Source organism: Nicotiana tabacum, chromosome 22 (assembly GCF_000715075.1).
Source record: "Nicotiana tabacum cultivar K326 chromosome 22, ASM71507v2, whole genome shotgun sequence".
In the NCBI taxonomy this organism is placed as follows: Eukaryota; Viridiplantae; Streptophyta; class Magnoliopsida; order Solanales; family Solanaceae; genus Nicotiana; species Nicotiana tabacum.
The window spans coordinates 127,328,111-127,355,180 of record NC_134101.1 but is presented as its reverse complement, the minus strand read 5'-3'; the positions used below and the strand labels follow the sequence as shown (position 1 = coordinate 127,355,180).

At 37.3% G+C, this 27,070-nt stretch overlaps 2 protein-coding genes across 3 annotated transcripts; both read left to right on the top strand.

Moving 5' to 3' along the window:
* The first annotated feature begins 2,457 nt into the window (after positions 1–2,457).
* Positions 2,458–5,625, top strand: LOC107763521 (uncharacterized). Of its 2 annotated transcripts, none has more exons than XM_016582007.2 (4): positions 2,458–2,864; positions 3,103–3,674; positions 4,660–5,175; positions 5,311–5,625. In XM_016582007.2, the coding sequence occupies exons 1-4, from the start codon at positions 2,627–2,629 to the stop codon at positions 5,437–5,439; spliced, it is 1,455 nt and encodes a 484-aa protein (XP_016437493.1). In that variant the 5' UTR covers positions 2,458–2,626; the 3' UTR covers positions 5,440–5,625. The 2 variants fall into 2 exon arrangements, with proteins under 2 accessions (XP_016437493.1, XP_016437495.1); XM_016582009.2 differs by having other exon boundaries at positions 5,289–5,625.
* Positions 5,626–12,787: 7,162 nt separating this feature from the next.
* Positions 12,788–14,850, top strand: LOC142176055 (uncharacterized). Its single transcript, XM_075243113.1, has 4 exons — positions 12,788–13,347; positions 13,432–13,963; positions 14,023–14,481; positions 14,644–14,850. Exons 1-4 carry the CDS (start codon positions 12,788–12,790, stop codon positions 14,848–14,850), a joined length of 1,758 nt encoding a protein of 585 aa, XP_075099214.1.
* The last annotated feature ends 12,220 nt before the right edge of the window (positions 14,851–27,070 follow it).

Below are 27,070 nucleotides of genomic sequence, written 5' to 3'. Positions count from 1 at the left end.
GGAACATGGTCCTTAGTAGACTTTCCAACATGAAAAGTTCCTACTGGCTGCAAATGGGTATTCAAAATAAAATACAGAGCCAACGGGGAAGTTGAGAGATGCAAAACTCGTTTGGTTGCAAAAGGTTATAATCAGATTGAAGTAGTTGACTACCAAGAGACCTTCTCTCCTGTAGTTAAAATGGTAACAATCAGAGTAGTTCTTGCCTTAGTAGCAACACAAAATTGGAATTTCCATCAAATGGATGTATAATCACGGGAGAAGTGTACATGTCTTTGCCACATGGATTTCCCAGCCAGGGGAAGAAAGTCTGTAGGCTACATAAATCCCTTCATGGATTGAAGTAAGCTTCAAGACCGTGGAATTTAAAGTTGACTGAAGCCTTAACTAATTACAGGATTGGTCAGTGTAGTTGATCAAATAACTATAGATTAAGTACTAATTGTAAAGTGTATATATACAGGATTAGCTCATTGTACTCTTCAGATTATATCATAATATAATTCAGATTTCTCTCAAATGGAGATCAATCTCTAGAACCTTCTTGTACATCAAAATGTAGACCGTCTTCTTAATTAAACGTTGTGGTGCAACCACATCAGATCTCTTTCTATATATATATTTCTAGACTTTTACAGTTTTGATTTGTATATTTATAATGATATTGTGAGTGCTTTAGGACGTCCACAAAATATGTTTTATTTCTTTCTACTTTTCACGATAAATTGGCTCTAACTAAATAAAGCATTGGAAACGATCTTTGTTGACCACTCAAAATCATCTTCCAGGTTCTATAATTGCTTCAAAATGTCCCTGTCGAGAGTAAGTTATTACCCTATATACTTATTATGCCACCTTTGGATTGCCCCATTCCCATCTTCCTAATATGTGTTCTTTCCAAAAATAATCCGCTTTGATAGGAACTGCAAATGATTATATCAACCAGACAATTACTTATAATCCTTAATTAGTTCGATCAACATTACAAAAACTTTATAATCATTATTTTAATATTAATAATTTGTTGTATGGAAAAAATATTTACTTCTCATAATTATAATTGCATAAAATTTTAAAAGAAACTTTTAATTTCAATAATAAGAAATTTAAGATATTGAGAGGAGGCAAAACGAGTCAAGGTGGAGTAAGATGGAGCAACAACAATAACAATAACAACCCAATATAATCCCACTTAGTGGGGTCTGAGGAGGGTAGTGTGTACGCAGATCTTACCCCTACCCTGAGGTAGATAGGCTGTTTTCAAATAGAAACCCGACATCCTTCCCTCCAAGAACTTCCCACCTTGCTCTTGGGAAGAGTCGAACTCACAACCTCTTGGTTGGAAGTGGAGGTTGCTTACCATCAGAGCAACCCCTCTTGGAGTAAGATGGAGCATATAATATAAACAAGCTAAAGAATAAAAGGTCGTTAGGTTGGCATGTAACGTTCAATCAGCATTATTAATTTTAAAATTCGCATAATTTAGGCGAGAAGTTATGTAAGTATTAATTTTATGGAAGATAAAACATGAAATATATATAAATAAACTGTATTTAGATTAAACAATCCTTTCATAATTTTTATGTATTATTTTTCACCATTACTATTTATCGTAAAATAATACATATATTATTTATTTATTGCGCACATGAATTCTATTATAATATTGACATAACTAGCACATAAAGATTTTTAGGAATCTAGGAGTGTTTGTACGTGTTGTGTTGATTTTGGAGAGTTAAATTTTTTATTGGCCAAGCTTCTGGGTACAAAATGAGTGCCTTTGAGTTGTTTTTTTTTTTGGGAAGAATCCGAAGAAAATAACTTTTGCTAAGAAAAGTTGTTTTAAATCTTTTCAGAATAACAATAATATCATTAAATATATATATATTTATTTATTTCCGAACAGTCCAAATTATGTGAGAAAAAAACACATATCATGATGCATTGTCGACAACTCGTTTAGGATCAAAATCTCATAACACATGCTCCCTCTCTATTTTATAATTTTATTTTTGTACATTTAAATTAAATAAAATTAGAAAATTCAATTAAAATCATTGATTAACAAATATTCCAAATCATTTATTTATCTAAATGATACTAATTCCCAAAGCACTTTTAGAAAAAATGCCAAATGTAAATTGCTTTTTTCTTGGTAGCTAATGTAAAATGCTTTTATAAAACTAATGAAATCCTTTTTAAAAGATTTTGGAGAAATATAAATTGCCACTATCCAGAAGTACTTTTTTAAAATACTATATCATATCACTTAACGAAAATACAATTTTCTTATTTACGAAAAAGCTTTTTAAAATACAATAAGTAAATTTGGAAAGTAGAGCCAAACAAGCGCGAAAGTAATTACCGGCTCTACTGGCATTCCGGTCACTATCACTTTCAGCTGCCAAACGCAAAAAGCCCTTAAAACGCGTTTCTTTTCCTTTATTTGGATCCCGCGCTCTCTCTCTCTCTCTCTCTCTCTCTCTCTCTCTCTCTCTCTCTCTCTCTTTTTCAATAAAGCAAAAATACCGAAACAGTGGGGGAGTAGAGATAGATACTTGGACTTGGTTACAAAAACAGTAGCCTTAAATAGTCCAGCTACTGCCCTTGCCTTGTACATGCAATGCAAGTACAGGCTGCCGCCATGGCGAATTTCTCACCGTTGCTATTAACGACGATTTGGCTAGTGCTTGTAATTTGTAAAGGAGTAGAGAGTGGTCATTCCTCAGCTGTTGGAGATCCAGGAATGATAACAGATGGCTTAAGGATAGCTTTAGAAGCTTGGAACTTTTGTAATGAAGTTGGTGAAGAAGCTCCTGGAATGGGTAGCCCTAGAGCTGCTGATTGCTTTCATCTTTCTGGTAATTTAATTTAACCCATTTTTTGCAAGGATTAAAGTAAAAAAAGAGCATAAAATGTGAAGTTTAAAGTTATATTATTTCTAAATATAGGACATGCTAAAGAAGGAAGTGACATAAATTGGGATATAGGGAGTATTGGATTTGATTATCTAAGCTACTAAGGTTGTATTTTTGTAGACCCTGACCCTATAATCTGATCTATTTTTGTTATGTTTTGCAATGATTGTGTGATGTGTAGACAGTTCTCTGACTCACAAGGTAACCGAGTCGGATAATAAGCTAGGAGTTGGCAAGACATTCCCTGGCCTGAGTCCTAAGGCTAAGAATAATCCGGACTTATATGCTGTTGAAAAGGAACTCTATCTTGGTTCATTGTGTGAAGTTGATGACACGCCGAGGCCATGGCAATTTTGGATGATAATGTTGAAGAACGGAAATTATGACACAAAATCTGGTCTTTGCCCAGAAAATGGGAAAAAAGTGCCCCCTTTTAATCCTGGAAGATTTCCTTGTTTTGGGAAAGGATGTATGAATCAACCTATCTTGTATCACCAGCCCACTTCATTATTAGCCGATGATATTATGCGGGGAGGTTTTAATGGTACCTATGATTTGGGTTCTTCAACGGGTGGCAGTAGTTCCTTCTTTGAGGTGCTCTGGGAAAAGAAAGTTGGCACAGGGGGTTGGGTATTTCAGCACAAACTCAGAACCTCCAAATTGTATCCATGGCTGATGTTGTATCTTAGGGCGGACGCGACCAAAGGGTTCTCTGGAGGCTACCACTACGATACCAGAGGAATGTTAAAAACTGTAAGCTCACTGTTCTTGTCCTTAGAATATGTTTTTATACCCTCCATTCAAATTAATCGAAAAACTGATTTGTGGTTGCTTGCTTTGATAACTTCACCACTTTGATTGTGAAAATTGATAAAAAAAAAGGCCTTATAAATATCTATTGGTTCCAAGTTATGTTTGCCTTTACTAGCATTATTGTTAAACAATAGAGCATGAAGCTCTGCAGGAAGATTCTTTTTTTTTTTTGATGCATCAGGGAACGTTTGATGCCTGACATTAAAAATCTACTTACAATTAGGGGCAAACTTGATTCATCATCAACTTAATGTCAATTCTGGCTGCCTACGTGAAAGAGGAAATAAGAAATCAAAAGAGAAAAAATCCATTTCAAGAGGAAATTAATTGAAAGCCGAATTAGTAGAAGTCACCCAGCCACATGCTGTCCACATTAGAGCAAATAGGCCTGCCCTGAATGGCTGTTGACACCATGATCAATTAGTCGTATGTCTTATTCTACCACTAAAATTCCGAGCACAACTGCAGGTGATTTAATTGTGAACCTCCCTGGTTTGTCACCAGGCCTCTGACGGGTACATTTAAAAATTAATGCCATTACTGGGGTTGCATTTTTTGCTGTCAGTTTTGAAGTTAGTACGATGGAACTTGGAGACCCTAAGCTAATACTTTATTAGGATTAAGGGGGTGGGTTTACCATAAAGAGATGAGTAGGCTGTAGAGAGCATGGGGAGTGTTGGGCCTGACACGAATTCGTTATATAAATGGTCTATCTGGTAGTATTAGCAGAGAATTGAGAATACTATTGATATACATATGGCTATCGAGGAAATCCGGTGGCAAGATTATTAAGAATCTTTCTAAACCAAGTGTTACAAATGAAATACGAAGAAGAAAAAAGATATTTTATTTTCTTCTAATGTTTGAAGAATTTCATGTTTTTTCAATGCTATTCCTGATAACAGCACAATTATTGTTATTTCAGCTCCCGGAGTCACCTAATTTTAAGGTCAAATTGACCTTGGATGTGAAGCGAGGGGGAGGACCGAAGAGCCAGTTTTACTTGATAGATATTGGCAGCTGCTGGAAGAACAATGGTGCTCCATGTGATGGAGATGTGCTCACTGATATTACCAGATACAGCGAGATGATCATTAATCCAGAAACTCCAGCTTGGTGCAGCCCCACAAATATTGGCAACTGCCCACCTTTTCACATCACACCGAACAATACTAAAATCTACAGGAATGACACCTCTCACTTCCCTTACTCAGCTTATCACTATTATTGTGCTCCTGGGAACGCCGAGCACTTGGAAAAGCCATATAGTACATGTGATCCTTACAGTAATCCCCAAGCACAGGAGCTAGTTCAGTTGCTGCCTCATCCAATATGGGCAGACTACGGCTATCCAACCAAACAAGGAGACGGCTGGGTTGGGGATGGAAGAACATGGGAGCTTGACGTTGGTGCCCTTTCCAGCAGACTTTACTTCTATCAGGTACTTTACTCAAAATACGGTGCAAAAACCATGTTTAAATCAGACAGAAATGCACGAGGCATTTAATGCTCAAGATTAAATAACAAGTGGCCAGACCAACCTTTATGATTCAGTCCTTGCTCTTTTTGGCTGCAGGATCCAGGTACACCTCCTGCTAGAAGAATATGGACATCTCTGGATGTGGGGACTGAAATTTTTGTTAGCAACAAAGATGAAGTGGCAGAATGGACTCTGAGCGACTTTGATGTTTTAATCACCTCGTAAAGCCATAATAATGATACCCTTCTATTTAACATTGTAACTGTAGCCAAAGCAAAATCAGATAGTGGGACAAGGTCTCATCATTCTTGATGTCTAAACTTTATCTTTCTATACTAGATCTGATCTGACGGGGCAAGTCCTGGCAGCTTTATTTCCGAGAGAAGAAAAAAGAATTTTGTTTTTGCTTTATTTTCGCGGATTTCTGGGTGTTCACTTCACCTAAATATAGCATTGGCTTCTGGTGGAATGAAAATTACAGCACAGTAACCTTCGAAATAAACCTAGAACTCCCTGCACTTTCTGTGGTTGCTTTTCGAGCTTGGATGAACAGACACGTGCTTATGTGTATAAATATATGTTCTTTTTGAGATGTGTATTGTTAAAAACTAAAAAGAGCATGCAGCTTGTATGAGCGTCAGAAAAGGAACGAACCCAAAGCATATCGTAGATTATGTTAGTTCTTTGGCCATGGTCCCCTCTGGTACCTATAATTTATGGCGGTACGCCAATTTGGTTGGAGTGCTGCAGTTAATCTACATATCTTTGATCGTAATTTCTATCCTAAACTACTTCAGGGAAGTGGTGGGCTACTATGAGAGATTGTCTTAACGTCTTCCTTATTGCACATTTTGGTTATTTAATTTTTTGTCAAGGCTATGCTGTATTACCATCACAAACCCATAACGGAACGGAGTGTGTGATTATCATGTTTTAAAATGCTTGTGGTAGGTTCAGAATTTTGCATGGAAAGCTACCGATGAAGACGGTAGAAGACAATAGTAAGTGCTAATGGAACTTCAAATAGTCACAGGTTTGATCTTTCTGCTCTCATTGAAATTAGTTAGCTTATTGATGCTCGAAATCCTTCAGTACTGTCATTCTTACATGCCCTTCAACGTAACGCAGATACTCCTTTGATGCTGAAAAAACTTTGTTTGTTGTCTTTGTAGTATCAAATGCTTGTATACAAGTGCTTTTGAAACCAAAGGTTACTGTCAGAGAAATGCCCTTGGCCTGACAGGTAAAAGTAAGGCAAACCAATGCATTTCATGATATTTCTCTACTGAACTAAACTTGTTCAGGCTACCATTTTGAATGGAATAATGGCGCTATAAATGTGCAATCAATATCTTAAACTAGTGTATATATAGTATGCTCATCTCCACCCTTCTAAAAACGATGAGGTGGATGAGCAATGGGAATTTATTGTCCCAAGCACTTAGACTGTGTCATGGCTTCCATGCGTTTACTCCAGTTTCCTTCCAGGAGCATTAATTCATGATCAAACTCTGTTCTTGTCTGCCGAAGTTGTTGCCGAATGAGCATATGATAGTGGCATCACACACTATTGCATTTTCATTTGGCTTCAAATCTAATTCTTAAATATGAAGGGAAAAAGAGATGATAGAATGGCCAATATCCAAATGAAAGCTTAGAGACCAGCAAATGTGCTCTAAGGCGGACCCAGGATCAGGATCATAACGCAACGGGGGCACAATATTCTACTCAACCAGTGCCCCTTAATTGCTTTTAGTGTTTAGGGTGCCAAGTGATTTAAATTAACCATTTTCAAGATTCACAGATATACATATACAAGATTTCTGCCGAAGTTTACGGGGTCCGGTTATCCCTCAATATTACACATAGATCTGCCTATGTGTGCTAGTACTACCTTATGCTTATTATTTGTATTACGAATAATGGTCTTCATGAATCATGATATGAATTTCCTTTACCACTGTTCTATTTTGATTTTCTTATTACTTGTCTTTATGTGGATCAAGAAATGGTCCATCTCTTGGTGAAATCCCTAAATACTTGTTATAGCGGGAAAACAGTGGATGTGGGTGAAGAGAGGTCTTGTCACGACCCAAATCGATGGGCCGCGACGGGAACTCGTGTCACGACCCAATTCCCGAACCTGGTCGTGATGGCGCCTCTCATGAAGACAAGGCCAGCCATTCAACCCAATTCATCCTTTTAAGACAATTAATTAACACAATTATAGTATAAACATGGTTTAATAATATCCAATAGCGGAAAGTATAGATAAAATACGGAAATCTAACCCAACTCAGCCCTAACCGGGGTGTCACAAGTCACGAGCATCTATAAGAATGAAATTTCCACATTACGGTCTAGAAATACACTGAACAAGAATAATGAATAATATAGAGAGACAGTGGTGCTGCGAACGCTGACAGTCACCTCGCTAAAACCTCTACAACGCTACCTTCACGCAGCCAATACCAGCTACCGGGTGAATAAATACCTGCAACTGCACACGAGGTGCACGGAGTAAAGTGAGTACTCCAACTCAGTGAGTAATAAATATAAATAATGACTGAAGGTAAGAAAACACGTTAAGACACACAACATTCTATACAGAAGTAGTGAAATCATTTAAAATAACAATTCAGTGAAATATCATGTGAAATTTCTTTTAAACCAGTAAAACAGGTAATTTAGCAGTAAAATGACAAGTAGAAATCTGCCCCTCGGGCTCAATATCAAAACAATAAGTAGAAATCTGCCCCTCGGGCTCAGTATCAAAATAATAACTAGAAATCTGCCCCTCGAGCTCAGTATCAAAATAACAAGTAGAATTTTGCCCCTCGGGCTCAGTATCAAAATAATAATTAGAAATCTGCCCCTCGGGCTCAGTATCAAAATAATAAGTAGAAATCTGCCCCTCGGGCTCAGTATCTCAGAACAGTATCAGCCCCTCAGGCTCAGAACAGTATAAAGCAACCAATCAATGAAATAAGAGCACATAATTATTATGGTAGATAATGCAGATAAAGAATAAATGCATGAGTGCAATGCAATGCATATGACGGTACCCTCTGGTACCCACTGCGGCGTGCAGCCCGAGCCATCCATATTTATTTATCGTCGACGGCGCTCACTGGGGGTATGTACAGACTCTGGAGGGGCTCCTACAGCCCAAGCGCAATATCAAGTCATCTCGTGGCATCAATCAAATCCTGGTCAGTCATTGTTACCTGACCCATTTACATCATATAGTGCCATTGTTACCATTGTTTCAAGTTCCTGCTGCGGCGCGCAGCCCGAGCCACCCATAATGTTTCAAGTCACATCACACAGTGCCATTGTTACCACTGTTTTAAGTCACTGCTGCGGCGCGCAGCCCGAGCCACCCATAATCAGTCCAGAAAACATCATAAGCCCTATGGGCGTTTATAAAAACAGTAGTTCTCAGTCCGAAATAACATTTAAAATATCATTTGAGTTTTCAAAACTTAGAAATATGGCTGAGTTTGCAAAACAGTATTTAAAACCTTGGACTGAAACCAAATGATATGCAAATCATGCTAAAGCAGTAATATCAATCCCCGAAGGATTCTACAAGTCGGCACAAGGTCCCAAACATGGCATCCAGCCCAGTAAATATCAATAAAGTATGTGTATCAATCACCAGTATAGTATAAATATCACGCGGGATGGACCAAGTCACGATCCCCAATAGTAACTGACCCCGCACTCGTCATGGAGTGCAAGTCACCTCAATATAGCGTTACGATGTGAAATTCCGGGGTTTCAAACCCTCAGAACAACATTTACATCTATTACTCACCTCTAGCCGGCCAAATACTACTCCGCGATGCCCTTTCCTTTCGTATCGACCTCCTCGCGCGTCGAATCTGGCCAAAACCACAACGAATACATCACAATAGGCTAAGGGACTATAACCCAATCAAAAAGACTCGAAAAATATCAAAAATCACGAAATTTGCAAAACCCGAGCCCCGGGCCCACGTCTTGAAATCCAGAAATTTTTACATCAAAATGTTCCTTATCTCGCCACGAGTCTATACATACCAAATTCACAAGAATCGGAGTCCATTTGACCCCTCAAATCCCAAATTTAGAATTTCAATTTCAAGCCCTAATTTCTTATAATTTGGCTATGTTTTCATGGATTTCTAGGATGATTCTTCAATAAAATCATGTATTTAACTCATAAAACTTACCTCCAATCGATCTTAGTTGAAACTCCCTTCAATCCCCGTCCAAAAGCTCTCAAAATGACTAAAAATGGTGGAGAAATGGGGTGTTTTTCGCGAATGAAATGTAAACATTCTGCCTAGAATTTTTCGGAATTATTGTTCACCCCGTGTTACTGTTCACTCGTGTACTGTTCACTGATACCGTTATGGGTACTGTTACGGGGTACTATTCACGGATATTGTTACGAGGCACTGTTCATGGGTACTGTTCATAGCTACTGTTCACAGTGCTGTAAAAAAATGCAGCAGCTTTATTTTTTTCGTGCCTAAATCGATCCGTTAACCTTCCGAAATACACCCGAGGCCCCCGAGACCTCAACTAAAAGCACCAACATGTCTTAAAACATTATCCAAACTTGCTCCAATCGTCAAAACACCTCAACTAACGCCAAAATCATCAAATTATATCGAATTCAAACCTAAGTTCTTTTAAAACTTCTAAAACACACATTCGATCAAAAACCCGACCAAACGATGTCCGAATGACCTGAAATTTTGCACACATATCCCAAATGACACAATGAGGCTACAACAACTCTCGGAATTTCATTCCGACACCCGGATCAAAATCTCACCTATCAACCGGAATTCGCCAAAATACTAACTTCGCCAATTCAAGCCTAATTCAACACTGAACCTCCAAAATTACTTCCGGTCCTGCTCCTAAGTCACAAATCACCTCCCGGAACTAACCGAACCATCGAAATTCACATCCGAGCCCTCTAACTCATAAGTCAACGTCCGGTTGACTTTTCCAACTTAAACCTTCTTAAAAGAGACTAAATGTCTCATTTCTTATCAAAATCGCTCCAAATAAATTCTAATGGACCCAATACTGATAATGAAACATGAGGAAGCAGAAAATGGGACGAACGAGACAGTAACTCATGAGACGACGGGTCGGGTCGTCACAACTCGGTACTTTACTCAACCGAGTACCAACGTAACATATCTTTCTTATCGTACTATCATTGGTAACTGGGCCAACATGGCCACCACTTGTAATGTATAGCTATTAGTGGGAAACACTATATCAATGAACCATCTTTCTTAAAACATGAATACATATGGGTTGTTGTAACACTCCTCAAATTTATAAAAGTTTCAAGACACGCTAAATATAGAACTTTTTTTTTTTTAAAAAACTTAAATTATACTTCTATTACGGATTTAAACCCGTGTAATTAATTTTGAGTTACTTCTCTATTTATAAATAATTGGATATACAATTAGGGAAATATTAATAACTTTAGTATTATTAATTATTAAAAGTAGGTATAATTAAATACTAGTTAAGTCAAAAAAAAAAAAGAGAAACAAAACAAAAACAAAAAAACAAAAAAACAAAAAAACAAAAAGAGAACTAAAAGGAAAAGGGCACATGAGCCTTAATCCCATAAAGGACTCTTGGCAGACAAAGGCGTGAAAGCCATTGAAAGATAGGAGTCGACTTTCTGTTCAAGAAACAGAAGTCGTTTCAGCGAGATACTCACGCAGGCAACGGAAAATTCTAGGGTTCTTCATAACTCACTTATTCTTGAACTAAGGTATATAAAATTCCCTATTCTCAATTACCCTACAGTAGTAATAGGTAAGAATTGAATAGTTAATTCAATTATTTCTCTGTATCAATAGTAAATCCCATGTTTAGGTGTGAAAATTTGAAATTAATTAAAATGCACTGGTTGTTGTAGAATCAATTGTTTGACGAGTATAGATTGGACTGGGGTCTACGTATTGGCTCGAGGAGTGTTGAGGTGAGTTGATATAACCCTTTACTAAAGTGGTTTAACTCACAAAAGCACGCACACAAGGTATTTGATGAATTGCATAAAAGAGTTAATATATACTTAATTGGGGTAGTAAGTGTCTATTAGCTTAGAATTATTTTCTAGCTAAAGTTTAGATGATTATTTAGATATATGTGCATAAATTTCAGATTTTTATGTTATTCTGATATGCCACCTTCATGTTGAAAATTCATGAAGGATCAAGAACCTTTGTAAATACTTTTGAATGTTTATTTCATTCTTATGACATGCCTTACATTTAAGGATACCCGTATGAGTATGTATAAAAGATTTAGACTTGAAAATTCACAAGAAGAAGTTTTAGAAAGAAAAGATTTTTGGGAGTATCCTTTATTCTGAGAAGGGGTCATCGTCCAGGCCTAGGGTCCTGACCAAGGCGTTGACTTTCTGAAACTACTTGTGCCAAAGTAGGGAGCACACGAGCCGAGGGTCTCGTTGCTGAGAATTTACTTAGCCATGCTAAGGTATGAGACATGAGCGCTGAGAACCATGAAGCGAGTGACACCTCGTGGATTGGGCCTATTCGATCAGGTTGGGATCGAACCCGTGCCGATCACACGGTGACTGAGACAGAATTAAGTCAGGATAGTTGGAACTCCCAAAGTATAAAGTGAAGTATATTTTTTGTTAAGAAAGAAAAAGAAAAGAATTTCTTTTAGAATATTCAAAAACTGCTATTATGCAATTATTTAGAATTATTCTTATAAGCTTTATGTTTTACATGTATTTAGAACCTTTGCTCATAATGTATATGTTATTAAAGTTTCGCCCCCTGTTGTTGAGACTCACTGAGTACAATGAATGGTACTGACGTTCTCTTTTGGGAACCTACATTGGTCTGCGGTACAACGTAGGAACTGGATTTGCAGGCGAGCAGGCTACGAGTTAGGACTTCCTTCTCTTCCAGTGCTATTGGTGAGCTCCGCTTTTGTTCGTGGAGCATTCCTTAGAGTCATCTTTATTTAGTTATTTCTTTGTTACTTAGAGAACTGGCCAGGAAATCTCATGTCCTGAGCAGTGCGTTAGTTTATCAGTAGAGGCTTCATAGACATAGTCGTTGGGTTAAGATTCAGATGTTTTTGATAATAACTTAGCAGTATTTCATTGGTTACTATGAATAAAGTTTTGAAGTTGATTTATTTAAATGTTTAAATTAATTAAAAGTATGTGGTTAGAGTATTGCCTTGTTGCATATAAAGTTTGAAGTTATAATAGATTTGATAAGCAGAGATGGTTTGCTCGGTCATGTTTAACGATCGAGTGCCGGTCCCGACTTGTTCAAAATGGGTCGTGTCAAACTTGGTATCAGAGCCTCAGGTTTATGGAGTCCTAGGGGTCTATGAAGCCGTGTTAGTAGAGTCTTGTTTATGGGTATGAAGCGCGCCATACTTATAAACAGGAGGTTACAAGCATTTAGGAAAAATCTCATTTTTGTCATACTTTAGATCGTGCAGTAGATCCTACCTCTATGAAATTATCTAATGTATTCGTTCTCCACAACTCGTAGAAATGGCTCGTACTCGCAACTCTGACACCGACACTCAGGATGCTACTCAAGAAACTATTGCAACTATTGTGGCTCAAGGCAGAACTAAAAAGGCTTCAACTCAGAAAAGGAGAGGTAAATCCACAAAGGGTGTTCAAGTACCCCAAGTTGAACATGTAGAAGGGGTGGAGCATGATGAGCAAGTACCTCAGGATCCAACGCCACCCCCAACAACAACTCCGACTCAAACAACTATATCCCCAGAGGTGGGTCAGATGTTTAATGCAGTCAACACTGCTATGGAGATGTTTAAAGCCTTTATGGCCAACCAGAACGAGAGAAGAGATGAGATTCCACCTCAATCAAATAGACAGAACAATTCTGAGTCATCAAGAGTGAATGAATTTTTGAAGTTGAGTCCTCTAGTATTCCATGGTTCTATAGTTAATGAAGATCCAATGTTATGGATGGAGGGTGTTAAGAAAGCCCTCCGAGTGATGAAAGCATTTGATGATGAAACTGTGGAGCTAGCTGCTTACCAGCTTAGAGATGTGGCCGACGCTTGGTTTGAGATGTGGGAAAAGTAAAGAGATGAAGATGATGGTCCGCCTACTTGGGAAGAATTTGAAGAGGCCTTCATGGCTAACTTTATCCCAGAAGAGGATAGAGAAGCTAAGGCTACAGAGTTCGAACAGCTCAATCAAGGGAATAAAAGTGTGCAAGAGTACTACATGGAATTCATAAGGTTAGCTAAGCATGCTCCTCACATGGTGAAGACTGAAAAAGCAAAGATTCGTAGGTTTGTTGGCGGTTTAGCTTACCACATTAAGGATACGACATCAGCTGCAGCAGTAGGGATGGAAGCCTTCTCCTCTGTTGTGGGATTTGCCAAGCACTTAGAGAAAGACATACAACTAAGGAGAGAAGAAAAAGAGCCTAACAAGAAAGCCGGGACAATGGGTAAGTTTAATGGTACATCCAGCGGAGGTGGAAGGGATTCCTCTAATAGGGAGTCATTAGCACCAACTCAGTCCAGTCATCAGTCAGGTGGTGGGCCTTCCTTCAGACGTACTCAGAGATTGGAAATCAGTCTCGCCAGAATCAGAATTTTAGGACATCATCCTCACATAGCCAGAGTCATGCTGAGCAACATTCACACCAGCAAAGTCTTTGTGGAACATGTAAGCGGCAACATTCAGGTCAGTGCAAGTTCGGGTTTCATGGTTGCTACCATTGTGAAGACATTGGTCATATAAAGGCCAATTGCCCAAAGTTGCGATGCAATTTCAGTGGTGGATCAACTCGTCCTTCTAGTTCCTCAGCTACTGCAGTTGCACCCTCTCAGGCTCGTGGTTCTCATAATCAGACCGGGCATGGAGCAGGCAGAGGTGCAGGCCGAGTAACTCAGGGAGGGGGACAACCCCGTTTGTTTGCTACACTTGATCGTCAGAGTGTAGAAGCATCTGCAGAAGTTATTACTGGTATACTTTTAGTTTGCTCACATAATGCTTATGCCATAATGGATCCAGGTTCAACGTTTTCATATGTGACTCCATACTTTGCAATTAACCTCGGACTAGAACCTGAACAACTTAGTGAGCTGTTCCTCGTATCTACTCCAGTTGGCGAGTCGGTGAAAGTCACTAGAGTCTATAGAGGTTGTATAGTTTTGGTCCAAGGTCGCAACACCAAAGCCGATCTCATAGAGTTAGAAATGGTGGATTTTGATATGATCATGGGTATGGACTGGTTGTCTTCCTGCTATGCCATGTTAGGTTGTAATGCCAAGATAGTTGGGCTCCAATTTCCAAATGAAGAAGTCTTAGAGTGGAAGGGTAGTTCAACATCGCTTGTAGGTAAGTTTATTTCTTATCTTAAGGAACAACGAATGATCGGTAAAGGGTGTCTCGCCTATTTGGCTCACATTATTAATCCAGAATCAGAACCACCAACTCTTCAGTCTGTGTCAGTTGTTAGAGAATTTCCAGAAGTTTTCCCAGATGACCTTACCGGACTTCCTCCCGAAAGAATCATAGACTTCGGCATTGATCTCATGCCAGGCACTCAGATCTATACCTCCTTATAGGATGGCTCCAGCAGAACTTAATGAGTTGCGAGAACAGTTGAAAGACCTTCTTGAAAAGGGTTTCATCAGGCCGAGTGTTTCACCGTGGGGTGCCCCGGTCCTGTTTGTCAAGAAGAAAGATGGGTCTCTCAGAATGTGTGTCGACTATCAGCAGTTGAATAAAGTTACCATTAAGAACAAGTACCCACTGCCAAGAATTGATGATTTATTTGATCAACTTCAGGGTGCAAAGTACTTTTCAAAAATAGACTTGAGGCCGGGGTACCATCAATTGAGAATTAGAGAAGAAGATATATCTAAAACCGCCTTTAGGACTTGCTACGGGCACTATGAATTTCTAGTAATGTCCTTCGGGTTGACAAATTCCAGTTGCATTTATGGACCTCATGAACAGAGTTTTCAAGCCATCCTGGATACCTTTATTATCGTTTTTATAGACGATATTTTGGTATACTCTAAGAGCAAGGAAGAACATGCAGAACACCTTATAATAGCATAGCAGACCTTGAAGGAGAATGAGCTTTATGCCAAGTTTTCAAAATGTGAGTTCTGGTTGCGGTCAGTAGCATTCTTAGGCCACATTTCATCTAGTGAAGGAATAAAAGTAGACCCTCAGAAGACAAAAGCAGTCAAGAACTGGCCTAGGCCGACAACGCCAACCGAAATTAGGAGCTTCTTGGGGTTAGCTGGCTACTATAGAAGGTTTGTAGAGGGGTTTTCCTCACTTGCAGCTCCATTAACTAAGTTGACTCAGAAAGCAGTTAAGTTCCAATGGTCAGACGCTTGTGAGCAGAGTTTTCAAGAGTTAAAGAAGAGGTTGACCACTGCACCTGTGTTAACCTTGCCGACATGTTCGGGTGGGTTCACAGTGTATTGTGATGCCTCCAGAGTGGGCCTTGGTTGTGTTCTTATGCAAAATGAAAAAGTTATTGCTTATGCTTCCAGGCAGTTAAAGAATCATGAAAAGAACTACCCTACACACGACTTGGAGCTTGCAGCAGTGGTGTTTGCATTAAAAATATGGCGACACTACCTTTATGGCGAGCATTCTGAAGTGTTTACAGATCACAAAAGCCTCCAGTACATTTTCAAGCAAAAAGAACTAAATTTGAGACAAAGAAGGTGGCTCGAGCTATTGAAAGATTATGACATCATCCTTTTTCACCCGAGCAAAGCTAATGTGGTAGCAGATGCACTTAGTAGGAAGTCAATGGGTGTCTTGGCCCATCTTGGTGTACAAAGGCGATCTTTGGGTCGAGAAATTCAAAAACTAGCCAATGATGGAATTAGATTGGATGAGACCGAAGAACGAGATATAACTGCTTATGCCTTAGCACAATCCTCCCTTGTTGCGCATGTTAAGGCTAAGTAAGACGAAGATCCGTACTTAGTGAAATTAAAAGGAGTCAGAAGCAAAGAAATCACTGCTTTCACTCTAGGAAATGACGGAGTTTTGAAGTTGAATGATCGGTTATGTGTGCCTGATGTAGATGGTCTTAGGAAGGCCATAATGGAGGAAGCTCACAGTTCGAGGTACTCTATCCACCCAGGTGCTACCAAAATGTATCTAGATTTGAAAGAGTTGTATTGGTGGAAAGGCATAAAGAAACAAGTAGCAGATCATGTGGCTAAATGTTTAAATTGCCAGCAAGTCAAAGCCGAGCATCAGAGGCCTGGTGGCCTAGCTCAAGATATAGAGATACCACAGTGGAAGTGGGAGATGATTAATATGGATTTCGTAGTAGGTCTACCTCGCACATACCGTAAACATAATTCAATTTGGGTTATTGTAGACCGACTGACAAAGTCCGCGCATTTCCTACCAGTAAAGACGACAGAATCCGCAGAGCAGTATGCGCAGTTGTACATCAAAGAAATAGTCCGATTGCATGGTACTCCAGTTTCAATCATATCTGAAAGAGGCCCTCAGTTCACGACGCATTTTTGGCAGGCATTTCAGAAAAGATTAGGTACCAAGGTCAATTTAAGCATCGCTTTTCATCCACAGACCGATGGCCAGGCAGAAAGGACCATTCAGACTCTCGAAGATATGTTGCGTGCGTGTGTTATAGATTTTGGAGGTAATTGGGATGATCACTTGCCACTTATAGAATTTGCTTACAATAACAGCTATCAGGTCAGCATTGGTATGGCTCCTTATGAGCGTTGTATGGGCGAAGATGTAGGTCTCCAGTGGGTTGGTTTGAACCAGCAGAGGTGCCGTTGATTGGTCCAGAGTTTGTTTGTGAGGCCTTGGAGAAGGTTCAACTAATTAGAGAAAGACTTAAAGCGGCTCAGAGTCGTCAAAAGTCTTATTCTGACAAGAGGCATCGTGAGTTAGAGTTCATGGTTGGTGATAAGGTATTTTTGAAAGTTTCACCAATGAAAGGAGTTATGACATTTGGTAAGAAAGAGAAACTTAGCCCTAGATTTATCGGACCTTATGGAATTCTAGAAAGGAAAGGAAACGTGGCTTATAAGCTATCGCTACCCGTTGAGTTGTCCTCTGTTCATGCTGTCTTTCATGTGTCTATGCTTAGGAAGTACATTCATGATGAGTTGCATATAATACCTGCCGATACCATAGAAATTAAAGAAGGATCGACTTATGAAGAGGTACCTATAGAAATTCTCGATAGACAAGTAAGGAAGTTGAGAACAAAATATATAGCATCGGTAAAAGTTTTGTGGAGTAATCATGATTCAAAAGAAGCTACGTGGGAGGTCGAGGAAGATATGAGGAAGAAGTATCCTTATTTATTTGAGTAACAAGGTATGTAAACCTAGGTTTGGCTTGACATTTATATTTCATTTATTAAATACAAGTTAGCAAGTGTTTATGTCCTTCCTAGATTATATTTAGTTGTTGCAGTGACTTAGTTTATGCCAGAGTATATTTAATTCATTAAAGTGATTTACTTTTGCGAAAGTGTTGTGCTTTAGATTCTTGATAGTTATTGTGGTACCTCCTTGCCGGAGTGTGAGTAATTAATTTATGAGTTGTGTATGGTGCCTATGAATGGCCTGTTATGGTATATTTGGTTGTTGGTGGTGTAGTTGTGGTATTTGTGACAGGGATATTTTTTTTGGATAGTCCAATTTGTAAGCACGTGATTTTTTCCCTATAAGAGAATTACTCCCAAAAAATCCAAAAATAAAATGATTTTTCTTTGGTGTGCAATTTTGTGATATTTTGTGATATTTTGAATAATTATTTGTATTTGTCTGTGCGTGTTTATTTGATAAATTAATAAAAAATACAAAAATATGTCGCATTTTGCATGTAGGATTTAATTCTATAGTTGTTAGTAATTAAATTTGTTTTACAAAAATTAAAAAATTACAAAAATAAGCATCGTTTGCATTTTTAGCATTTAATGTCCAAATATACAATTTTATGCTTAATTAATACTTAATTGTGCGTTAATTGTTATTGGGAGTTAATTTGCGCTTTTATAACTTAATTTAATTCTTAATAATAGTTTAAGTATTTTTATAATTTAGTTTTAGAGAAATAAAAGAAGAAAAGAAAGCAAAAATATAAAGAAAGTCGGAATTAGGCCTCTTCTTCAATTTCAAGCCACAGGCCCAAAAATTGGCCCAATCTTCCCTACGACCCAGTCCATTTCGAACTGGGTCGACCCAGTCCATAACCCAAAAGACTCAAACCCCATTTGTCTTTCATTTTTACAAAACAAAAACAAAACAAAAAAAAAAAAAAGAAAAAACCCTAAAAGACCTAAGTCATCCGCCCCCCCCACCTTTGCTTCTTCTTCTCCAAGTTTCTCCCTATCATCAATGGCTTCCCTTCCATCCTCCTCACTGCACACACACACACATGTCGTCTCCAAGCTGCCCTCCCATGAACAACCTCAGAAACCATGAACGACCTCAAAAACCACCAACGCGACTTCATCCTTCTCGCCGTGTCGCGTCGTTTTCTTTACTGTTGCTGCACCCTTTTCTCGACACATCTGCTGCTTCAGTGATTGCCATGGCCGTGCTTCAGTTCCTGGACAACTACGCAGTCGATGCCGTGTTGCCGCTACAGCTCCGTTCGTTGCCATGGCTGCTGTCGCGACTGCGTCTTCTCTTCGTCGCCGGTTGTCGCAGCTACTTCCTCCATCGTGCTGCTGCCGATGCTGCTGCTTCACGTTGCTTTTTCTTCAGCCATATCACCGCTGCTTCTCTTCCTCCTTCCAGCTGCATCGACCAGCTGTTGCGGCTTCATTTCTGTTTCTAATGGTGCATCATCTCCTTCCTTTCATCAAGGATTCGTTTGGTTTTTCGTTTGAGTCCGTGGTGTTTGTTTCGGGTTCAAGAGGAAGGTGAGTTTATCGTTGATTCATCTCCGGTTAGTTGGTTTTGAGTTTTATTTTGTCCATATTTCGTTTTATATTTCTCGAAATAAAAATCGATAAATGTTCAATCTTTGTTTTGTACATGTTTATCGTTTGAATTAATTTTTAGTTTGCTTCATGTGTCTTGATAATTTAATTTTCAGACTTAAATGGGAAATTAATTAGTTGTTTTTCATGTTTATTTCATTCTAATTTTATTCATTTTTGTAAAAAAAAAAGGAATTGTTAGTTTAATGTTTGTTATTCAAATTGAAGTTTTAAATTAATTGTTTCTTCAATTTGTTTCATGTGTTAAACGTATTTTCAGAAATTGTTAACATTGTTTAATTCCTGTTCATCTTTGTTTGAAGTTTCGTTTTTTTATTTAGTAATTTAATGTGAAGTTATGTTTTGCTTCTTAATTTTGGATCATATATCTTTGTTATAATTTTGGTTGGATTTAATTGATTAGTTGAAGATTAGTAATTTGAATGTGTTTATTTATTCTGTTTAAGTTTAATTCGAAGTTTGAACAAAGTTTGTTTGTTATGGTTATTGAATATTTTCATTCATGTTCATACTTTGTTTGGATGATCTTGAATCCGAATTTTGTATAGTGTGATTTCTTGTTTACCATTTATGATTATTTCTTGAATTGTTCTCATAATCTTGTTTAAAGTTTAATATAAGAATTGTTTGTTGTAATGTTGTTAGAGTTGATTTTAAGTTCAATATGATTGAATTTAGAAATCTTCATACTTTGTTTGTTGTTGGTGTTGAATCCGAAAATAGGATTGTTTGTTGCTAAAATATTGTTCAATCAAATTTTAGTTGTTCTTGGTTGTTCAATTTGTGTTCATGTGACTTGTTGTTGAAATGTTGTTAAAATCATGTTCATGTGATATTGTTGTTATGATGTTCATCCATGTTCATATTGTTGTTTGAACATTGTTAGAAATTGATCATATTGTCTATATTTTGGTTAAGTTTGATTAATTGATGTGTTATAGCTGATGGGTAGTTTGGTAAATTTGTAATACGTTCAGGGGTAGTTTGATAATTTCAGTAAGGTCGGAAGGGGTAGTTTAGGAATTGTACATTTTGTAATTATTTATTTGAAGCATGGGGGACAAAATGAAATGGGGTGGGTTGTGATATGATTATTTAATATAAAGGGGGGACAAGATTTAATTTAAAGGGGAATCTTGCATTATTTTAAATGAAGCATGGGGGACAAAATATAATGGGGTGGTGTGATATATTTATTTAATGTAATGGGGATGAGTGGGAAGATAATGGGTTTGGTAGAGAAAGGGATTGAATTGAAAGGTTTATGAGATGGGCTATAAAAGAGAAGTCTTGAAATCAGATAGAGGTGACACAGACAGAAAAAAGAGAGATTAGAGAAAAAAAGGAGCTGAACATTTATTCCGAAAAAACATTGAAACTCTCAAGAAAAGAAAAACATACAAAGAAAAAATAAAAAAAAAAAAGTTGAAAATTAGAAGAGAAAGTAGTACACACCTGATAAATATTCTGGTATACAGGTGTAGAAATTAAGGGTTAAAGATTAACTAGCCTTTCAAAAATCTGAAAATTTCCCTTGGTTTCTGTCCATTATTTTCGGCATTCCTGGATTTTATTTTGAATTTTTCAAAGCTGTCACTGGGATTTTCGTTGGCTGGTTATTGCTGGTTATTGTTGATGTTGCTGTGTTACGTATTACGTTGCTGACTTTCTTCTTCTTATATTGACAATATCAGGTACACAACTGTAATTTTGGCATTTTGTAAGCTGAAATAAACGAATGGAGTGTTAATTTTTTAATTTAGTTTAATTTAATTTTTTGTATTGTATTTAGGTTATTCATGTATTATTATTCTGTAAATCACTGTCATTGGCATAACTAGGCATATTATAGCGACATATTAAATAACGCCTTAACCAGATTATTAGGAAATATATTTAAGCCTGATTATTAATTAAAACTGTTTAATAAAAAAAAATAGAAAAATAACGTAAAAATGGCGTTATTGAATCAGTTTGGCAAAAATTAACTAAATTCCTTATTCATAAGGTTTTTCGTCAGCGATAAGTTAATCGGAATCATGTAGTCAATTTCAGTTAAAACATGAATTAGTTTGCGAACAAGTATTAGGACATGATGTGAATTAAAACAAAGTTAGTTAAGGTTAAATTGTTAAATTTTTTTAGAAATATGGTTTAATAATCAAGTTTTTTTTTCTTTCTTTCAATTTTCAGTATTTGTAAATAATTAGTTTCAATAAGCTTAAGTCTTACTAACAATTTGAATTTTAATCCAACTATGGGATAATTTTTTATTTTATTTTTATTTTATTTTTCGACAATTCCATATTGTATTTATGATTATAATTTTATTACTTTCTGTTAATATTTGTTTTTCTCTTCTATTTAATATGTTATTTTCAAGAATGTAGATATTGATTTTATATTTATAGATAAACTTAGTAATAATAAAAGGGTAGTCATTAAGGGATATTCTTAAAATAAGGAAGGATTTCGCTAAAAATAAATAGATGTAAATAATACAAATTTACAGGATTCTCCAATCTCATTTATTTATTTAATTATTTTTTAAAAAAAAATTACTTAGAATTTGGGATGGATTGTTTAGTGAATTTCACTTCCTTCCCCAAAGATAATGACACGCTAGACTCTTTAGGCGCGATTTAATTAATTTTACCTTCTTAAACTCGGATGCGCATTTCATGCGACCCAAATCTAAATCCTAAAACATCAAATAAAATATGTTTCGGATTGTGGGTGCATTTCATGTGACACAATCCAAAGATATGTTTTAAGCGATGTTCACATTCCTAAAAATAATGATAATAAAGCGGTAAAAGATAAAATTTGCACATGGTTCATAATTGTATTAAAAATCAGATAAATAAGCCGAATATAACAGTTGAGCGACCGTGCTAGAACCACGGAACTCGGGAATGCCTAACACCTTCTCCCGGGTTAACAGAATTCCTTATCCGGATTTCTGGTACGCAGACTGTAATATAGAGTCATTCTTTTCCTCGATTCGGGATTAAAATAGGTGACTTGGGACACCCTAAATCTCCCAAGTGGCGACTCTGAAATAATAAATAAATCCCGTTTCGATTGTCCTTTAATTGGAAAAAACTCCTTGTACCCTCGCGGGGGCGGAAAAAGGAGGTGTGACACAATTTATAAGGGAAATTCTGCCGAAATTTTTGAAAATTTAGGGAGTTAACCAAAATTTTGAATTTGGTTTTATCTGATTTTTACACGTTTGAGCCTAATGTGCTAAATGCTGCTTTTACCGCTTTGATATTACGTGAACTGTGTATAAACTGTGCCGAAACCCATCTCCTCTCTGAGTCTTCTAAATCATAAAGAAGGGTGTACTTCGTACGACTTCTTTTCTGTATAGTGTCAAATCCCAATTTAGAACGAGGTTCGGACAAGTTGCTAAGCCGGTGAAGCTTCTGTATTCCCGGTACGCTACCCCCCTCGGCTCGAGCTGTCCGCTCGGGTAAGCCAGGTCTAGAACAAACACCCAGGTTCTGAACCTAGTATAACAAAGCCACATGTCGGATCCCTAGTAGGAACGTTTGTTTGCATCACGTGCATCTGACTTTGGAGGCTCAACACAGGGGTTGGGTCTGTCTAGGACAGGTGCACCAAAAATGAAAATGACCATCCTGATGCATCTTACTTGTTACTACTTGCGCATTAATTTGATTCGGACTTGTGTGTTGACTGACTTGTGAATATCAGGAATAATATTTTGAAATTGAAAAAAAAGAAATAGCGGTTAGGGAATTGATTGTTTATTTTGAAAAGAAAACAAATGCCCAAATACTGTCAAAACTCTGCCGAAATTTTGAGAAAATGAAAAAAAATGTCTTATTAGTTTGTTTTATTAAAAGCTAAGAAAAGAAAAAAAAGAGTCGTTGTTCTGTTGTGTTTTTCAAAAACAAAAATAGAAAAAATATATAGTTTGTCTTGCCATGAAAATGAAAATGAAAAGAGTCTTATTTTCAAAATATTTTTTTTATTATTTATTTGCTTATGAAAATGCAAAAAAAAAAAAAAAAGTCTTTCATTATTTGTCGCAAATATATATATAAATCTGAAAAGTTTTTTTATTTCCAAAAAATATATATATCTTTATTTGTTGCAAAGAGTATTTGTCTTGCCAAGAAAATTCAAAGTAAAATTCCAAAAAAGATATGTCTTGCAAAAAATAATATAAATATCTTTATTTTCCATTGTTGATAAAACAAAAATAATAAAAATGTTTTTTTTAAAAAAAAAAATCCGAAAATATTTTGATACTTTTTTCAAAATTGAAAAGAAAATTCAAAATTCAAAAAATATTTTTTAGAAGCATTTCTGTTATCAAAAGTAAAATTTCAAAAATATTTTTTTTCTTTAGAATAAGAAAAAAAAAACAAATGGAAATTCAAAAAAAAAAAAAAACTTCCTTTTACTTTTGAAATTCTAAAAGTTCAAATCAAAAGAAAAGGAATTTTTACAAGTCTTTCTTTCAAAAAGAAATCAATCAAAAAAAAAATATATATATATAAATCAAAAAAAAATATATATATATATACTTCCTTTCTTCTTTTGAAGCAGTTCTTTCACAGTTCCAATTAAAAAAAAATATATTAGTTCATTTACTTATTCGCGAGGCCCGAACTACGCGGGTTTGATTCTCACCGGATGTGAGATACGTAGGCAACCCTCATCGGGTCCAACCCCCTTTTTTGCTAAAATAGTCAAAAACCAAAAAAATAAATAAAAAACGTGTCAAAATTTTTTATTTTGTCATAAATAAGTCTAGTGGTGTCCAACCTTCCCTTTTGCTAAAATAGCCAAAAAAAAACATGTCAAAATTTTAATTTTGTCATAGAGAAGTCGGGTGACGCTGTTTTATGAAGACATAGCCGAATGTTCCCGAAAGGGACGCCGGGAGGCTGACTTTGCATAAACAACCACCTTTGGGTCATTTTTAAGATTTTGACCAGTTGACCCACACAGCCTTAAAAATCTTCGTCCCCGAGGCGTTGAAAGGCCGTGTTTGCAATATTGACTTTTCTAATTCGAAAAATGATAAAAAGAGTCATAAATAAGTCGGGTGATGCTGTTTTGTCAAAAATAGCCGAATGTTCCCGAGAGGGACGCCGGAAGGCTGACTTTGCATAAACAGCCACTTTTTTTGGGTCCTGTTTAGGATTTTGGTCTAGTTGACCCACACAGCCCTATAAATCTTCGTCCCCGAGGCGCTGAAGGGCCGTGTTTGCAACATCAGGTTTTTAGTATAATTTGAAAAGAAAAAAAAAGAGTCAGCGGTCAGGTGAATACCGTTTGGATTTTTTTTAGTCAAAATAACCCGAGCCAACTTCGGCCGCGTCTTGAACCGTTCTTGCCGAAATAACCTTAGAGTATCTGTCAGTTGTCGAAAGGTTATTTTCGTAAAAGAATGGACAAGTGTGTAAAGTGTCATAAAATAATCCTCCCCGGCCTCAAATTCATGTGAAAGTTGGAAGGGGCCACATTTGCAAAAATAACCGTTTGGTTGCATTTGTCAAACGGGGAAAGAAATTGGCCATTTGTAAATCTTTTAATTAGAATATGTGGGTTGTTTGATTTTCCAGCTTATAGGTCATCTTCAAACCTTTGAAACTCAGTTTGTTTTAACATGAAAATTGAAAAAAAATGTTTAGCATTGTTTATCTTTTATTGGGTCTGAACTACGCTCGGTCTGATTCATGCGGGGTCATGATACGTAGGCAATATCCATAAGATTAGACCACCACCAAAATAAAAAAAATATAAAAAAAATATAATAATAAATAAATAAAAGAGAGTGTGGAAGATTTTCAGGGGGCACAATTGTCTAACTGCTTAGGTACATTGTATCTCTGATACATGATTGTCTGTCCAATGCCCTAACACTAACGTGATGGCTTCCCTTTGATGTGTCCATATATAGAAAGTGGTTGGTTGTGGTAACTCCTCCCTGCAAAGCAAAATCAAAGGACAATGGCTCAGAACCGCAGAACCGAGTGGATCGGTACTGATGACCGACAACAATTGGTCGAACAGAACAACAGGTTGGTAGAAGAAGTGAAAATGCTGAGACAGCATGTGGCAGACATGTATCAGGCATGGATAACGGGAAAAGCACCACCCCCTCCACCGCCAAGCCTCTTGAACTCGGTCATTTCCCAAGCACCCAACACCATAATGGAAGATTCTCCATACTCTCCATCCCAACCCATTTATGGCAGCTTTCCCAGCTATCCGAGTAGCTCCATCACTCTTCAATGTTTCTCCGCTCCCCAACACCACTTCTTTCCCCGTGACCTCAAAAGCCATACCTCACTTCCCAGGTACCCGACTCCACGAAATGCTTACCCACCCATACAAGCCTACCAAAAGCCATCTGGATCAGGTTTCCGGCCCTGTCAACATGAAAGAATGAAGAGGTTGCTGAAACGAGAAAAGGCTCTCACCCCTATCGGGGTATCTTATGCCAGTCTGTTTGAAAGGCTAAGGCATGCTGGCTCGATTGAACCACTCCCCGCATGTACTCCAAATCCACTTGCAAGGAGCTTTGATCCGGCAGCGCGATGCGCCTACCACTCCAATGTCATAGGGCACAACATTGAGAGCTGTCATAGTTGGAGAAGGGAAGTAGAGAAAATGATCCGAGAAGGGCGGGTTGTGATTAATAACAGTGACATGGAGCACTCGAACCCCCTCGAGAACTTGCCGACGGAGGTTGATGAGATTGAAGCTGGTAATGGTCTCGGCAGTATTGATGCAAAGCTCAGTGGCTAAAATGCCAATTTTGATAAAGTGGGAGGACGTTTTGTTCCTTGGTCAGCAAGAGAGAAGCTTGTGGTGGCTCATTTTGTTGTCATTTCTGTTGTTCGGATTATTAGGGTTATAAGTCGGATGTTGTCTTGTCCAGTTTGTTTTAGGATTTTGTTCTGGATTGTTTTGTTTGTTTTGTTATTTAAACCATTTCACCGGTAGTCTAATACAAAATCCGGTCTTTTATTATTTCCAGTCATCTTTTTGTTTAGTCCTTTTATCATTTTTGTTCAATGCCGATTCTAGGGACATGACATGCGCACCCAGTTTGGGCCTAGTCTTAAAAGTTAATCATAAAACCCTGAGAAGGTGATCAAAGCATTTAAAGGAAATAAGAACGGTTTGAGATTATTTGGAGCCCGAGTCATGTGGAACTGGGGCAAACACAAAGAAAACCGTTAAATAAAGATTCGCCTAAATTGGCATGAGGGTCGTTCATAATAAAAGAGAATGAGAGTGTCGCCCAACGGTGCTTTAGAAGTGACAAATGAACAAACATATGTTTAACATAATTGTCAAGCCCAGCACCGTCGGAAGAGACTATAAATCTATTGTTTGTTGTGTTGTTTGCATTTGGCATGTTTTGAAGACTGGAATGACGAAGGCATTTTGTTCTGCTACCTAAACACTTTATCCTTCGTTACCCCTTTTTGAGCCTTACTTATTTTTCTTTCATACCCCTCGTTCGGAATCAGTAAAAACGACTAGAAAACGCGAGCATGGCATGAAAACATGAAAAAAAAAGAAGAAAAGAAAACAACAAAACGAAAAAGAAAAGAAAAGAAAAATGGTAACAAAAAAAAAAAAAAAAACAAAAGAAAGTCAAATGAAAAAAGAGGAATTGGGAACTACGTTTGACCTGATTCCTCAAAGAGGATACGTAGGCGCTTCACGGCTCAGTCATAGTTTTGAAAAAATATAAATCAATCAAGTAAAATATCCCCAAGCAAGAAACTGAGGCAAAAGTTGCGTTTGTGGTA

Bases quoted from the DNA above. Each gene is read 5' to 3' on its own strand.
- LOC107763521 (XM_016582007.2), top strand. From the start codon at position 2,627: ATGCAAGTACAGGCTGCCGCCATGGCGAATTTCTCACCGTTGCTATTA. The intron at 3,675-4,659 runs GTAAGCTCACTG...TTGTTATTTCAG, and splicing joins CCAGAGGAATGTTAAAAACT to CTCCCGGAGTCACCTAATTT. The intron at 5,176-5,310 runs GTACTTTACTCA...TTTTGGCTGCAG, and splicing joins GCAGACTTTACTTCTATCAG to GATCCAGGTACACCTCCTGC.
- LOC142176055 (XM_075243113.1), top strand. From the start codon at position 12,788: ATGGCTCGTACTCGCAACTCTGACACCGACACTCAGGATGCTACTCAA. The intron at 13,348-13,431 runs GTAAAGAGATGA...AGAAGAGGATAG, and splicing joins TGGTTTGAGATGTGGGAAAA to AGAAGCTAAGGCTACAGAGT. The intron at 13,964-14,022 runs GTCAGTGCAAGT...GGTCATATAAAG, and splicing joins ATGTAAGCGGCAACATTCAG to GCCAATTGCCCAAAGTTGCG.